This window comes from Egretta garzetta, unplaced genomic scaffold (genome assembly GCF_000687185.1).
Source record: "Egretta garzetta isolate BGI_Z169 unplaced genomic scaffold, ASM68718v1 scaffold497, whole genome shotgun sequence".
Lineage (NCBI taxonomy): Eukaryota > Metazoa > Chordata > Aves > Pelecaniformes > Ardeidae > Egretta > Egretta garzetta.
This window is the reverse complement of record NW_009260349.1, coordinates 801,409-817,911: the sequence shown is the minus strand read 5'-3', so window position 1 is coordinate 817,911 and position 16,503 is coordinate 801,409. Positions and strand designations below refer to the sequence as shown.

Genomic DNA, 16,503 nt, shown 5'->3' with positions numbered 1-16,503 from the left:
CCCGCCCTCGCCACAGCCCCAGCACAGCTCTCGGCCTGCCGCCTATCGCAGCCCAAGAGCGGTGTGGGGCCCCGTGTGTCCCTGCCAAGAGCATGGCCACCCACAGCAGTGCTTTGGCCACCTCCATTCCAGAAAAAACCCTGTATATATATATACACACACATTACATGTATGTATGCATACCCACATTATATATATATCATTATCTCTCTATATATATATCTATATATCCAACCAAAAGAACCAGGCAAGGGCCTTGGGAATTTGAGAAAAGCATAACCTGCTTTATTTTTTTTCATTTTTTTTTTATTTAAATAAGGAGAATTCTTTCATATGGAAAGAGCTAATACAATCACATATTTGAAAGGAGAAACAATAGGTACTGAAACAAGGAAAAAGGGCAATAAAGAGTGTGCCGCAACTGGCCTGGTGATTCCGTGATTCGAGTTCCGGTCCAAGTAAAAGTTTCCAAAAAATATAAACAGGTTGCACGTTACACAATTATCCATCGTCTGCCCTTTCAAATATCTGGTCTACATGAAAAGACAAAGAGAGGAAAGGCCAAAAAAAATTTACTATACAGGTCATGAGGTTAAAAGCTTTAAGGAGTACAATATCCCCTTGAGAAACAACAAATGCAATTTATACAGAACCAGAGGAAGGATTCCAGCTAAGGACAACGCCTTGAGACATGCTAAAGGGTGAGCCTCACTGCTGCTGTGCGATTCCCAGGGGAACGGTCAAGGTTGTGGCTGCAGACATCTGGAGGAGCCGAGACGAGCCATTAAACCCAAGTGTCTATGGCCACTAGGAAAATCTGGTGGTCTTCGGATTAAAACAAAACAAAATAAAAGTAGTTGGACTGCTGCTGCCTCTTCACAGCCAGCAGTTCCACTGCTTCGGCAAAACACACCTTTTCTGTCAATGGGCCACAACTAAGTATCCTGACGCCTGTTGTAAATTAATTCTTATTCACAAATGCATCTTTTTCTTACAAGGAAACTGGGCTGCCCATACGTCAAAAATAACCCACGCTTACAAGGAATTAACCTGTGCTTAACCAGTCAGAAGCAAACCAGAAGGTTAACAAAATGCAACAGAACGAGATCTTGGCATGCAGTGGTGCTCGCTTGAAAGTGAATAGAGTAACCTGCCAAAAGGTGAGACGTAGCAAAAATGCTAGGCTCTTTTTTTTTTTTTTTAATATATATATCTATAAATACACAGGAACCACAGGGCAGCTTGTAGCTTTGCAGCATTCTTGCAAGGAAACTGTTAAATGGAGTGCCTCTGCATGAACACAAACACGTATGGAGTTCAATGGGCTGCAAACACATTCAGAGTTACCGACCACTGTACAGCTGCCACACGGCAGAGCCAGGAGCGAGTTATGGAAGATCAACAATAATACCTGTGTCACTGGTGACTGTGCTGCTTCCACTTGTTATTTTTTAAACATACTGGAGTGCTCCCCTCCCCCTTCCTTTTTTTCTTCCTCAACCTCAAATTTTTTTTTATTTTTTTTTGCCTTTTTTTGTTTAAATTAAGAGCTAAAAGCAGGTTGAACTGGAGAGAAAAGCAGCACTGAATGCAGCTGCTAGGCCATGAATCACTGCATATAAAAGAACCGGTTATGCACATGCTTCAGACCTCCAGCTGAACAAAAAGCAGCAAAGTCAGTCTCTGAATATTTCTGCTTCACCCATTGTTGCTGAAAATATGGATTCCACCTCTCCCTCCCACTGCACCTTTCCTAGCAGAAGGAGCCTGCAATTTGATAGCTGATTTCCAGTCAAAGCAAAAGCAACTCGCAAAGGAATAAATCATTAGGGCCTGACCCTTCAGCAGTGGAGACGGCAAGCAGAATTATCCCCGATAAGCCATATCCACATTCTATACATCTCCATTCTCCTCTTCCCCAAGCTGAATTTGTATCACCCTACCAGCACCCTTGGCATTTCTGCACTCTGAGGATCAGAGACTTTCCTTTTGACTCAAGAGCACCACAAACTGCACTAAGCTTGTACTAGCTTTAAACAAACAAACAAAAATATATGCCAGAGAAGAAGGATATTGCACCTTAGAAATTTGGGCTCTAAAACTGCTTTCCATCACACAAAACTCCATTAAGTGAAAGAGAGTCTTGCCAACTGCAGCCGACAGTCACGCAAAGGTGAGGAATGGAATGAAGCTCACATGCATTTCTTGGCCTTTCCTGCACAGAATAATTCAGACATAATATATAAATAGAGCAGTGAAACAATTACTTTTTCACCTAGACCTACAACATCAAATACGTATAAATAAATTCTAGTGTTTTATTCTGTTGGGGGAAGGAAGGGAGGGGTTAAAAGAGAAAGAAGGATGACCTTTTTCAACAGGAAGTATTGTAGTTCTGATGGCATTTACACCAGAGGGACTGCAATAACTTGTATCTAGCAATAACCCAGTTTCTCCAACACATTTGACCATTTTAAAGTCATAAAGGTGGGAGGAAAGAGGTTAGTGTCTTTGTAAAGCTTAAGTAGTGTGTCCATAGGGTAGGGAAGAGATGAGAAGAGGGGGCTCGGATAAGTCTCTTTAACCATTACAGTTACGATTCTGGGTTGATATTAGCTAGGGCCAGCTGGGCAGAATAAGAACAAAAAAAAAAAAAAAAAAAAAAAAAAAAAAAGAAAAAACAGATTAATTCTGTTGTTCATGATGTTCCAAGGAAGAAAATAGAAAGGGGGGTGGGATGACTTATTGGCGGAGCAATCTTTGGAAAATGTTGGGAGCAGGACTAGCAGATGAGGATGCAGGCCTGGGAAATGTCTGAAGGCTGAGGAAATATTTGTCACTAAATCACAAACCCTGTACTTTAAGGAGGATGCTGGAGAGATGCTGGCACACTCTGCTCTGAAGTTAAAAATCCTTAAGACATGAGGGGGGAAAAAAAAGCTTTTATTTTTCTTAAAGTACCATCCTATCCCTTTCCCTTTGGGTTCTCTGCCATGGTCAAGGGGGACACCTCTGGAGAGGGGACATTACTATGTCTAAGTTAGTTTAGGTTTCTAAGCTTTTTAAAGCTACTGTATAAAACTCTTATTTATACCTAGCTTAAAACTTCAAACGCATCCCTAAAAAGTTATGAAGTATCTTTCCCAGAAAGGGGGGGGAAAAAGCAAATGAAGAAACAAGAACACCTTTCAGATCCCTTCCCAAATACATTCTTTGTTCAAAATATCTTCTTTGGAACCACCACCAAATGACTTGCTGCCACCTAGCAGAGGCAGACGGCACAGCCAGTTAGCAAGCTATCATCTCCTGCAAAAATGAAGTTTTCTTTCCCTCACTTCAGAGTGACCAGCCTACTTTACATTTTGAAAGAGCTAAACAACACAAACCAAGTTGGCTGAAAAGTAGTTGAGTTTACTTAAGACTACTGTCAGCTGAAGGACTCCAAGCACTTTCAGGAACTTGTAAGACTGTCCTAAAATCTACACACACACACACACACACCCCAAAACCCAAACAATCAAAGAAATAAAACCCCAACCCCCTCCCCCTGGGCCCTTCCTTTCATAGATCATCAAATATTGGTACGAAAGTATAAGGTGATGACACTGTATACACACTATATGCAGCTGCATCAAAAGTAAAGAAACCTTTGCTGTCCATCTGGGGAAGGAGAGTAAAAGGATGATTCCAAACTGCCTCTGTAACCATGTGCTTCCAACACAAAAAAAGGAGGTTCCAAGTGTGCTAATATGGCTACCTTGCAGAGGGGCTCCCTTACCGATACGTTTCTATGCAAATTTTACAGAAGGCCATGAGTTAGAGGAATAGAAAGCAAGACTTGGGGAAAAGGGAGAAGAGCAAAGCTTAGGAGAGCAGCCCCAAGGGATGAACACAATACAGAACAAGTCTCAGGAGATATGAAGCGTTAAGAGTGGACAAGGAAGGGAACATAAGAGAGCATCACAACTACAAAAAGTAGTCCATACAGACCTGTTGGCTTTAGCCAACTCTTCTGACCCATGTGCGGTGAGGAGATTTTTAAGAGATTTTACATTTTGTGAATTTGTGATTTGCATTGTGTTGTTTGTTTGGCAGTCACTAAAAATCCCCCCCCCCCCCCACCCCCCCCCAGATCCAGATGAGGTTGCAACAGAAATTTGGTGTTTGGTTTTTTTTTCTTAAAACAAAAATGCCACCTTTTGTTGTGCACAGTGCACTACAAAGCTACAACTAAAGTGGTGCAAGTTTCAAGATTAATGGACTGATCTGCTATATACCTTTAGTACACATTTACTTCTAGCGCAAGCACTGCTTCTAGCTTAAAATAAAAATACTGAAAAATTAATGAATGCCATAACTGTCCTGTTTTTTTTTTTAATCAAATAATCTGAAAGGCTAAATCATCTGGGGAAAATACATCCAAACAAATTCCACTTAGAAGAGCCATGATTCTCAACACAGCACAGAACCGTATATAAAACTAAGCAGAGTTTTGTCACAACATAATTTTAGCTGAAGGGAATTCTTTTCTGAAAGGAATGAGGAAAGCTGAAAGAAGGGGAGGAGGAAATGAGAGAACATATAAAAGTTCTGCTATAAACAAAGATATAGCTTTTTCGTAAAAACCTCAGCTGCCTTTAAAATGAAAAACCTCAAACTAACCCCTCTCCCCCAGTTGCCACTCTGCTGAGACAGAAGTAGGGAAGGAGAAGGACGGGCTTTGCCAAGTGAGCAATCACAGCTACCTGTGGATGGGGCATGGGGGGGGAGGGGGAAATAAATGGCTCGAGCCACTTAAAAGTCACATGGTTGGTTTGTTTTAAAGCAAGCAGGTCAATGTCATATCCACTGTTTCAAACTGCTTTGTCACAAGAGGGGCTTGGATGATGTCGCTGTAGTCAGTCAATGTGGGGCAGGGAGTAGATCTGGCGAGATTTTCAGGAGATCCAGTGGGGTCCAGTCTAAGCTGCAGTGCCTCTCAGGCAGCAGGACCAGCTGGGCATCGGAGGTGCTCCTAGGCCTTACTTTCCTCCACTTTGACTGCCTGAGGTTTGATCGCTCCTGTGCGCACTGGCTTCATCTGGTTTGTGGAGGCCGTTTCTTGCAGCTTTACTGATCCCAGGTTGGATTTATTTTCATCCACCCGCTGCTTTGCCTTTTGACATACAAAACCAAAGCATTAGCTAGGACAGAGACCTCTAGGCAGATAGAAAACAACCAAACCGTGACCATCATGCATGCAAGACATCAAATTTACACCAAAAATCAGGTGTTTCTTTTTTTCTGTCACACTTTGCTGTCCTAGAACACCTCACGTGTAGGTATCTCAAAGGGTCTTACATGTCTGGCTATGCAAATAACCCATAAAAACTCAACAACAAACAAGATGGACACTGTAAAACAGGTAATCCTCTCATCAATCCTGACTTTGAAATCACACAGCATTACTCTCAGATTCAGTATAACACCCACCCACCCTTTCTCCCACACACAGCTTCGGTACACAGGCCTTCCTGCCACTCCTCTTAAGTCCAAGGCACAAGCATGACACTATAGAAGAGTGGCTACTGTTGGGTCAAAGGACTGATGCACACTACCTGTGGGACATAGTGTCCTTGCACAGAGCCCATACTAACTGCTGGTCCAGATGGCTTCCCACTTGGGCTGGCAGAGCTAGGCCTGGAAATCGAAGAGTCGACAATATTCATGGAGTAAATTCTACAATGGAATGAGAACCTTATTCATGTGTGAAAAAAAAAAAAAAAAAAAAAAAAAAAAGACAGCAGAAAGCAGCAGTAGACAGGGCATGAGTTTGTGCTGTGCAGATCAGTGAGCTCCCCAGCCCAAAAGACAACACATGGATTGGTCAGGAGAAAAAAAATAAAGTAACTGCATATCCCAGAAGGCTCAATGACCTGAAGGTTTGGTATGTCTAGACATTAGCACCTCTCATCTCAAGAGGACCATGCTGGAAACTGAAACGTTTATTCAGTGATCCTCAAATTTTCTGTCTTAACAAGGAACACACAAAAGCACACACACCAATTCCAATTTCTCTTTCAGACTCAGTAAACAAATAACTTTATGCACTTCCCACAAGCACAAAAGGCCAAGTCAGATACACACTGGCCCACAGCAAAAAACAAAAGCCATGATCATGGATTTTCATACAAGTGTTTGGACTATGGGAAGCACACTCTGCATGTGAAAACCCAAGTGAATATTGTACAGGGATGATGCCTGCACCACGTCACTGCAAAGGAGGAACACTACTTATTCCCCATCGTGACTACAGAGGCTAAGTTCTGTAAATGTTTTACCTGTACGTATGTGGTGACGGTACAGACCCTCCGGAGGACATATTCTGTTTACCATCGGAGAAATGAAACCCTTTCATTTCCATTTGGGAGGACTACAGAGGAAAATGAGTGAGAGAGAGTATCATCTTTGCATTCACAGATCACTCATTACTTCATATAAATACTTAAGCCAAATCTTTGCCCTTCTACCCATCATGCCCATTAAAAGAACAAAACATTTTTCAGGTGAAGAAAGTGAGGCTTGTAAGTGAAATAATCTGCTTGTATCAAACCAACAAGCCAGCAGCACAAACAAGCACAGAACCTGGAAGTTAACTGCTGTGCTCTCTCTCCCCTATAATAGACAAACTTATGATACGAATCCATCAAACCAGACATGACATTAATATACCTACTCAAATGGACAAGCTTCACAACAGTGTGAAATATCTGGGAAGTATTCCAACTGTGTCTGGAGCTCACCACCCCTCAAGCACTCTGGGGAAACCTGCGTAAACATGTAATAAAACTGGAGACTCCAAACTGGATCAAGGCAGGATGTGGCTCCCTGGAAACAGAACGATGACCAGCAGCAAAACCTGAAAAACTGCTGGCCTGTGCTTTGGAGATGAGGGGAAAAGGGCTCCTTCAATTTAACACCGATCCTTGGCTTTGATATTTAAGGATCCCAAACAAGCCAGTCTCCCCTTTAACAAGCAAGATCAAGGAGCGAAACTTCAACACAGGAGGGGTTAATGAATGCCAAGATGAGCACGCAGGAGGTTAATCCTTACCTCCCTGCTGGTAGCAAGAACAGAAGGCTGGGATCCAGGAGGGAGGATTCTTCGGGGAGCTCCTACAGGCAGGTTTTGGCCCTGAGGGAGCTGGATGGACTGTGGTAGAATCAGGGGCTGCTGGCCAGAGCCGTAGCGGGGCAGAGGAAGCTGGGAGCCAGGCACAGGCATCGTTAGCTGTGTGATAAGGACATGTAGTTACTTAATGGTGGTAACAGACTTGTGTTTGACACACAATAATACCCTGAAAGTACAGCATTGCTAAAAGAAAGTTCACTGATAGTGCAGACTGCACAGAATAAATGCAAATCAATGGAACAGAGGGACTTACACACCAAATGCATGTTCTGGTATTGTTGCCAACACCCAATCAGCTGGGCTTTTAACATGGCATCGATTTAACATAACCGCACTCAGACACAGGGCTTTCCTCCTTGCCTAGAACCTTCATCCAGTTCTTCAGTCTTCCTCATGGTTGCTGCATGAGTGCATTTTATCTTAATATGATGGCAGACAGCTCATTTATCAAGAGTTTTGTTTGCAGCTTTGACGTCCAAACCAGAAAGTCTGCTACGCTTTCATGCCAAAGCATTTTGGGGACTGGACCTCTAGAGAAAGCAATGGTGACCTCAGCTCTGTGTTCTGCAGTGAGCTTCAAACTGATGATGGCAGTAATTAAAGAGTAATTTAAAAAAACGCAGCTCAGGACTCAAGAGCCTCCTGTCCCCTCTGATTCATCTGGCAGTTCTCACAATTGCTGGATTTGGGAGGTTCTATGACAACCCTTTGTAATAAATAAATAAATAAATAAATAAATAAATAAATAAGGCTGGCAAAAGAGACCAAGTTACTGCTTATAGAATCATAGAATGTTTAGGGTTGGAAGGGACCACTAGTGGTCATCTAGTCCAACCCCCCTGCAGTGAGCAGGGACACTGCTAACTAGATCAGATTGCTCAGAGCCCCATCCAACCTGGCCTTGAATGTTTCCAGGGATGGGGCCTCCACTACCTCTCTGGGCAACCTGTTCCAGTGTTTTACCACTCTCATTGTAAAAAATTTCTTCCTTACCTCTAGCCTGAACCTACCCTGTTCTAGTTTAAAACCATTTCCCCTTGTCCTAACACAGCTGGCCCTACTAAAAAGACGTTCCCCATCTTTCCTATAGGCCCCCTTTAGGTACTGGAAGGCCGCAATCAGGTCTCCCCGTAGCCTCCTTTTCTCCAGACTGAACAAGCCCAACTCTCTCAGCCTGTCCTCATAGGAGAGGTGCTCCAGCCCTCGGATCATTTTTGTAGCCCTCCTCTGGACCCGTTCCAACAGTTCCATGTCCTTCTTGTGCTGAGGGCTCCAGAGCTGGACGCAGTACTCTAGGTGAGGTCTCACCAGAGCAGAGTAGAGGGGCAGAATCACCTCCCTCGACCTGCTGGCCACGCTTCTCCTGATGCAGCCCAGAGTACGGTTGGCCTTCTGGGCTGCCAGCGCACATTGCCGGCTCATGTCTAGCTTTTCATCCATCAGTACCCCCAATGATGGTGGATAAAGCATTTCTTCAAATATTGAGTTTGTCAGTATTCTCTGTATTTTCCTCAGATAAGTTACCTTCAGGATTAACTCTGTCAGTCACAAAATAAAAATCTCTTTAAACAAAAATAAACCTTAACATGCTGCACAAAATAAGCGTAAGATGAGTTTAATATAAGTATCAAACTTCTCCAGAGTATGAGAACACATGTCCACAAATACAGCTATGCTCACAGTAGGATTCAATGTCTTTATCTCAACCATGCTTTACAAAAACTTTTCCACACAATTAAATTCTTGTTAAGATGCTGCCAAACAGATCAGAAGTTGTAAATAAGACCTGGATAACAAATGAATTGAGAAGATAGATGAGCTTTGAACAAAAGGTCCTAATTATCCTGGAAGCCAAGTTAAATCTGGAGACAATGGGGATTTGGCTCTCAGAAGAGGTACTTTTAGGACACCCATTGCATCATGGCCTCCTACACATGAAGCACTGCAAGGTTTGATCTGCACGAAACTTCTATATTGAGGGCGAGGACTTCCAAGTTACAAAATGACATCTCAGTAGGGACTGACAAGTAATTAGCAAGAATCTCATTAAATAAGATGTTGCACGTTTGAAACAATGGTTCACAGAACAGAGTCTCTCAGGGAAATCTTTTGCCTCTTTACAAAGAGCTTAGTTCACACAAACACATGACTCTGCATAAATACTGGTTTCAACCCAGGCTTAGAAACAAGCAGCTGTGAAAAAGCCTGTACAAGGGAGTGGCCTGCAAGCCCTGCTTCTAACCTGTGTAAGCTGAGAGTCCATCATCTGGGAAGCTCCCATACCAGCCGCCTGGTTTATCTGGCCTTCATAAACCAGTGCCTGGCTTCCATTCATAGGCTGATAGGGGGACCCAGACTGGGTTTTCACCACCTCCAAGGGCTGCATGCCTGGGAAGGCGGAATACGGAGGCTTCAGAGCAGTGCCTCCTGTCAGGACCATGGTGCTGGGTTGAGACAGACTGGGGTGCATATACACCTGAGACCTGGAGAAAAAAACTCAAGTAATTACACAGAAAACCTTTGGAGATTATACACACACACACACTGCCAAACCATATCTGGCCTGCCATCAGCAAGCAGTTCTCAGACTCTACTAAACTGACAAGAAATAAGCTGTAACACCACTTCCCATCTTAGTTACAGGGGTTTCTACTTGCACTTTTAAGCCCTTATAACCACATCCTTGTGTTGCAGGAACATTCAACAGAAAGACATTGCATCCTATCCAAAGTTTATGTATCAATATCCTGCACAATAAGCTCTGGATTAGTAGCAAGGGATGATTCAGGATACCAGAAATCTGCAGCATTTTTGCAAAGCAGAAAAAAGTCAGAAGTTACAGATTCAAACAGCTCTAGCAAAACAAGCATTCTTTTTAAACCTCAGTGTCTAGGTTTTTGAGGCCTTGAAGGACTATTTTGATCATTCAACTCTCATCTCATGCCAGAAAGGGGGTACAGAGTATGACTCTATGCCATAGCCAGCCCAACTCTGAAGTTCAGACCACAAGGAAATGAAAAACTGGAAGCAGTTACCTGAAGGGCTGTATGGAGCTGTACATCTCCTGGGACTGGGAAACGGGCAGACCACCCCTCAGCCCAAGCTGAGCTTGGGCCTGTAAGGATGTGTGGAGGGAAATGGGAATCTGTTGAGCAGCAGCAGCCTGCAGAAGAAATTAAGATGACTGAGAGGTACAAGAAGAGCCAGAAACTCTCCCAATCTGTTAAAAATCCATCACTTTCCTCCGTGAGTCAACCTGCCATGACAATTACCTACACTGCGCCTTTACCCAGCCCCTGCAACATTCCACAGCACAGCAGAACACTGGCAGGGGAAGATACTGCGTAGGCACCCGAAAGGGAAGACTGATGCCTACAAGAGGCATTTGATGGACATGAGGGGACCAATGTACTCCACACACAGAACAGGCACTGACAATCCCAGCTCTCACTTGCCTGCACTCTTACCTTGAAGGGGCTCTCCCCAACTCTATCAACACCCTACTTACTAAGGCTAGTGAAACTGCTCATCAGTATTGACTGGAATGTACTGAAAGTCACTTTACCTCACACAGAGACCTCAGCAGCTGATTCAGTTAAACACAGTCCAAAGGCACTGGCAGAAAAGGGGAAAAAACGCTCAAATCCCTCCCTTCTATTTTGCTAACCTGTGACATCCACTGGGAAGCAGCATTCAAGGAACCTAAAGGGAGCCACATCTAAGCAAGACAAATGACTCCTCATTTCTTAAATGCCACCCTGAAGACTCCTTGAGAAACCAGTAGCTAGTTGTATTTCTCCCTTACCTGTTGGTAGCTTTGCTGCTGAGGTATCGTCTGAGGGACCAGGCGGGGCTGACTTGCAAACACGTGGCCATCCAGATACAGGGGTGGAATATGGTTACCTAAACATCAGAAAGGGCAGGCTGTAAACTTAAGGTACAGGGGAGATACAGGCACAGTACACTGCAGAGACCTGCAGGTCACGACTATTTCCTACATCTCAGCAACCAGTTCAGCAAGTCAACACAAACATAGTACCCATTCAGAAGAGCCTGTAAAGCTCGTAAACCCACATACCAAAGCCAGCAGCCCACTGACAGTAGCAGACTTGCTGAGAATTAATCGCACCTTTCTGTAGGAGGCTAAATGCAAACCCATTTCCCACCTCCACACACAAACACACAAAAAAAAAAAAAAAAAAGTCAGAGACACTAACAGTTCAAGAACAGGTGAGCTGCACTCAAAACTGTCCCTAAATGCCAGAAACCTGCTTTGCAATCATCTCATCTTTGCAGCTAGGAGGGACAGAAAGAGCAAACATGGCGTTTGAGACCTTCACACAAGAGATCTAAAAGCCGCATTCACCCCAAGAGTGGCACCAATTAGAAAGTTCTGTGCCACTCCTGTGGTTCTGTGCAAATCTGAGCCACGGGATTTACAAGCAAAGTTTGGGGGGGTGGGGAAGACAATCACCTAACTTGGAACAATCTGTTTTCCAAGTGGAAGCTTGTAACAGTCCCTACAGAGGCCCACTCGCTATCACTTCTGCCCAGTGTGTTCCACTCCACTCTTGAATTGAGGAATGAGAAGAATAGCGCACACATGAGAGGCCTTTTGGGAACCCAGGAGTCAGAGAATCCAAGTACATTTCCTTTTTCCAGATGCTCTCCCTAATTATACACACTATTGAACAGCACTGAGCTTAAGCTTTCCCTCTGTAACTCAAGGATAGCAACACCTTCTCATCTCCCAGAGTTTTGCAAACTGTGAGCAAGTTGTTGTTGTTAGGTACAAAGAGCAGAACCTGTGAATTAAAAAGCAAAATGAGCAGAGGAATGGTTGATGTTGGTATTTATATTGGGACTGCTGAAGTCTCTCAGCCATATGTTTCTTCACTTCCCTTCTATTCTATTGAGCGCACAGTGAAGGGTAAGCAGGATCTATTGGGACATCACAGAGACTTGCCACTACACAGGGAAAGTCATCCTTGTGTTAAGTTTATACCAGTCACACTCAAATAACATTCTTCAAAGTGGGGAGATGGTCCCTCTTTCTGTCTTGCCTGAATTGCTGTTAAGAATCTGTTAAATACCAGCCAGCCAGCTACTTTACGTGGAAGCTCTTCTCACCATGCTCTCATCTACTAGAATCCTAGATACCAACCAGACAATGCAAATAGTGCTGCTGCAGTTTGCGGGTACCTGGAAGAGATGCAGAAGGTGCTACGGACGCCACAGGCATAGGAGGCATAGAAACTCCACCAAAAGAGCTGTAGCTGACACCGTTGGAAGCTCCAACACTGGAAGGAGGCTGGATGCCTGAACCTGCACCTCCTGGGGAGTTCTGTTCTGGTAAACTAGGAGAGTTTTCCCAAGCTTTACGAGCAGACTCCATCTATGGAAATGAAGGACAATAACTACAGACAGTTCAAATGGGGAGGACAATACTGAAGCCTAGAGTTGTTCATCTGTGACCTGTTAGTTCAAATTCAATCTAGTCTAGTCACAGTGGAAACCTGGCAGGTCTCAGGTCAAGGGGCTTCACACCAATTCCCAATGGGCAAGCATCCTTCACAAATGCTTAATCCCCCTTGGTATTTGCTGAGCTGAGGTTTTTGGGTTTGGGGAGGGTGGGTGGGGGGGGTAAGTGGGGCGTGCTGGTTTTTGTTTTGCTTTATTTTGGGTTTTGTTGTTGTTTGTAGGTTTGGGGGTTGTTTCGGGTTTTTTTTTTCCTTCTTTAAACCATCAGGCACCTAGGATCCCTGACTAGCCATCTTACTCAGCCACTGAAACAGCAGGAAAGCTCTGTTGCACTTATTCTAAAGTATCAGTGAGGACTTCAGCATCCAGGACTGTTGAAACACAGGCCCTTCCACCCATGCTCAATATCATATATGCACAGCTTTTCCAGAAGTTAAGAGATTTAGCAGTACCTAAAAAGCACTCTGAGAAAGATCTCTCCATCCTCACTACTCTGGCCATGGAGACACGGCATCTACACCTAGGACAAGCACATGTGCCAGCTTGCTTACCTTAAGAGTAAGGTCTGCAGTGGGGAAGGACATCGGGTTCAGGCCAATGCACCGCTGGAGGTGATGATCTCTTCGCAGAATGGGAATGGACTGCGTTAACCCTGCCTGAGGAGAGATTCGTAAATGGTGAATAAAACTCTTATGAGAATGCCATGAGCCACCAAGGCTGACAGAGCCTCAGCTGGCAGCTCCAGTAACTACACCTCGAAGGAATCAATCCTCAGAGGTACTGCAGGAGTTAAGTACCACATTCAACCATAATCCACTCTGCTGTTGGAATAAATGAAGCTTCAGTGATGTGCAATGACACCCTCTATGTTGAGTTACACCAGCTTCCACTTAAACATCAACTTGACCCAGTAACTTCAATTTGTAGAAGAGTTCCTCCTCTTGTCCCATATTTGGAACCTACCTAAATTTCAGGCAAAACACATTTCTGAAAGAGCACTTCTGAAAATAAACACCCTTTAAGGCAAACCTCCAAAATCAAACAGCCTACAAACTTGAAGACATTTCAAAAGCAGCTTTGTGAGTTTCTCACATTGCTGTCCACAGCTGAGCTACAAGCTGGGCTTTCAGCGTGCTCACCCTTTCACATATAATAATGAAATAGCCAGATGACTGGAACAAGCTAGAAAACCTCCAAAATGACCTAATAAGTTACAGTTCTCTGCCTTGCTGTGGCAGATGACACCACCTTCTGAGGAAGCTGGCAATTCAGGCCTAAAAACACCACTATCCGCATCATGTCTGTTACCAGCACTCTCCTGTGTCTCACGGGAAGAAAATGGTCACCTCCGAGACCTGCAATGCCTCCTTCTTTACACAGGCCACTGAATGATAATGGAGTTGCTCACTATGTCACTTCAGAACTAGTGATGCTTATTTTATCAAGGTACCTTGAGGGCACAGATTTCCATTATGGATTTTAGTCACATGTGCTGCCTAAGCATTGTGAAGTCAACTGCAAAGAAGTACACTTGCTCTCTTTGAAAGCACCTGAGATTTAACCAATGAGCATCTCTGATGGATCAATGCCAAAAGGAAAAATAAATACTTACATTACTGGCCAAGGCATCCTGCAATTTGGTGACAGGGTTAGCTGCAGTACCAGAGGCAGAACCAGGTGGCAAGCTGAAGTCGGAGTCCTGAAAAATCAAAACACACAAAATTCAAATTCAGGTCCAAGGGCCACCCATCTGCTTCTCATGGTGAATGACTTTAGCCTGAATCATGACACTAGAAACTAAAGATTGTCCTCCAGTAAGCCTTGCTGGAAGAGAACAAGACGACGCTTCTCAGCACTCAGCAGCAGGCAACCCCCAGAGGCACACAAAGGCTCAGATGGCCATAATTTTGTCCCTCACCTCTGTCACCACCCCAGCTGGTCCTTGGGACAATATTTCCAAGAGGGTATTACATGTTTGCCAAGACATCTTGAGTACCTGGTTTGTGTCAGTAATGAAATCTAAGGCAAATCTACAGCTGGAAGCTTCCTCTAAATAATCCTTCTGCCTCAAACCACCTTTCATATCTCAACAAGCTCAAATCACCAAGAAGATAAAATTAAATTCAATCCTCACTTTAGGATTTACTCCAAATTCAATGGGTGGCACAGGAAGTACAGAATCCACGTGAATTTCCACCCCGTTAACAGGGGGAATATTCCCTTCCAGCCGTTCCGTTCCCTCCGAACCCTTTCTGTTTTTCAGGGAGCGTTCGTTGCCGATTGGTCCAGGCTTGTGTTCCTTGTTCTGTCCTGAGCCTTGATCTGAATCCTTAACAGGAAAGCAGAGAGGCTGAGACACAAAGACTGAATAACCCAATCTCAAGCCTTAAAAATGCTATCAAGAAAACACAACCACTTCACAAGGTCTCTCACTACGTGCTCTGGCTTGTCTGCAAATCCAGATTACCTTTTTATCAGATTGCTTCTGCACTTGCTCCTTCTGGCAGTCAGGCTTTGGGTCCACCAGGCCAGCCCCATTCATCTCCTCTGGTTTGAGGGTGCCATATGGAGAACTGCGCTGAGAGGAGGTAGCGGAGGATTCCCGAGACTCCGCGCTCAAGTCAATGCCACTATCCCCCTGGCTGCCTTTAAAACCCTGCTATGCAAAGCACGAAATGTGTTAAAGCCCCGGACTCCGACCCAGCTCCACAAAGGAGGAAAAAAATCCCAGAAAACAGCAAGACCATGACCCTTTTTCAAATCACATTCTTGGTTAACTGCAAAGGAGTTGGGCCTGACCTGCAGCATCCCTTGGCTGCTGCTTCAGCTCTACGCAACCCTAAGACGGGTTAACTGATGCACCAACCAGACCATGGCTTCAGAATAAGGAAAAAGTGTCCCACATAGCAACTAGGCTGACATTGCCAAACTCATTTCACTTGTGACCCAAACCAGATGTGAACTCTGGTCTCCGGAGGTGAAGCATTCAGGAACCTCCTCTGCCCTCCCTGCATTAAGGCTACAGCTACACACCGCTCACAGGCACGAGGCACACAAACATGACCATCCTCATCCTCGACCACACTCTGTGTCCAGTTAGGAGCATAACCCTGGAATAGCTCTACCAGACAGTTACTCCAGTTTTATACCCGCATTTAACACCAAGGCGTGCTTGGCTCTCTAGGTCAAGATTTGAGCAGCATCAAGCTCAAATTAGAACTGCAAAGAGACAGTTTAAAATTGCACAAGCAGAGCTGAGAGTCGCTAAGCACAGATGGAGCAATGAGAAGCATAAGCCACCTACGTTAATATTTTATATAGACAATACCTGAATGGCACATTAGGTGCCACTTACCTCGGTGGTGCTAGATTCAGTACCATTAAAGGTATTTACAGGCTTGCTCCAGGAATCACTGCCAGGAGACTGAACAGAAAGAGCTGGAAGAGAACGGAGGGCAGGGTTCAGCTGCCTGAAACACAACTGTGACCACACCTTGTACACCGTACAAGTTACACTATTAACTTGCCATTTCTAGACATGAGATAGGGTATTTTCACCACCTCAGAAAGCTAGTGCTGCCCATTCAGCTGAGGCATGACACAGCACAGAGAAGACAGGGTATGGCGAGCAAGGGTAGAGAACGGGGAAGATAGTTCTTAGGGAACATGAAAACAACAGGAGAAAGAGCAGAGATAGAAACAAAGGAGGCACTAGCTATTTGGGGCTAGAGGATGAGAAAACAGAGGAAGGCAAAGTAAGAAAATGGCTGAAGTAGATCCAGCCCAACAGGCTAGAAAATGCTATGTAGGATCTTGATGTAACGAGACCGCCCAAGAAATAGATTAGGGGA

At 44.4% G+C, this 16,503-nt stretch overlaps 1 protein-coding gene and 1 non-coding gene across 2 annotated transcripts in view; both read right to left on the bottom strand.

The window, feature by feature from the left end:
- Positions 1-324: 324 nt before the first annotated feature.
- The window catches only part of PRRC2B (proline rich coiled-coil 2B), a 37,650-nt gene continuing 21,471 nt past the window's right edge, over positions 325-16,503 (bottom strand). The window contains exons 19-31 of the mRNA XM_035898241.1: positions 16,008-16,090; positions 15,120-15,311; positions 14,787-14,981; positions 14,265-14,351; positions 13,204-13,308; positions 12,374-12,566; positions 10,977-11,074; positions 10,207-10,334; positions 9,414-9,654; positions 7,094-7,270; positions 6,321-6,412; positions 5,598-5,679; positions 325-5,155 (exon numbers count right to left, since the gene is read on the bottom strand). Of these exons, the coding sequence (XP_035754134.1) occupies positions 5,015-5,155; positions 5,598-5,679; positions 6,321-6,412; positions 7,094-7,270; positions 9,414-9,654; positions 10,207-10,334; positions 10,977-11,074; positions 12,374-12,566; positions 13,204-13,308; positions 14,265-14,351; positions 14,787-14,981; positions 15,120-15,311; positions 16,008-16,090 (1,814 nt within the window). The 3' untranslated portion in view covers positions 325-5,014. The remainder of the gene's footprint in view (positions 5,156-5,597; positions 5,680-6,320; positions 6,413-7,093; positions 7,271-9,413; positions 9,655-10,206; positions 10,335-10,976; positions 11,075-12,373; positions 12,567-13,203; positions 13,309-14,264; positions 14,352-14,786; positions 14,982-15,119; positions 15,312-16,007; positions 16,091-16,503) is intronic.
- Positions 12,045-12,132, bottom strand: LOC118452712. Its single transcript, XR_004842513.1, has one exon. It is a non-coding gene; the product is annotated as a small nucleolar RNA SNORD62 (small nucleolar RNA).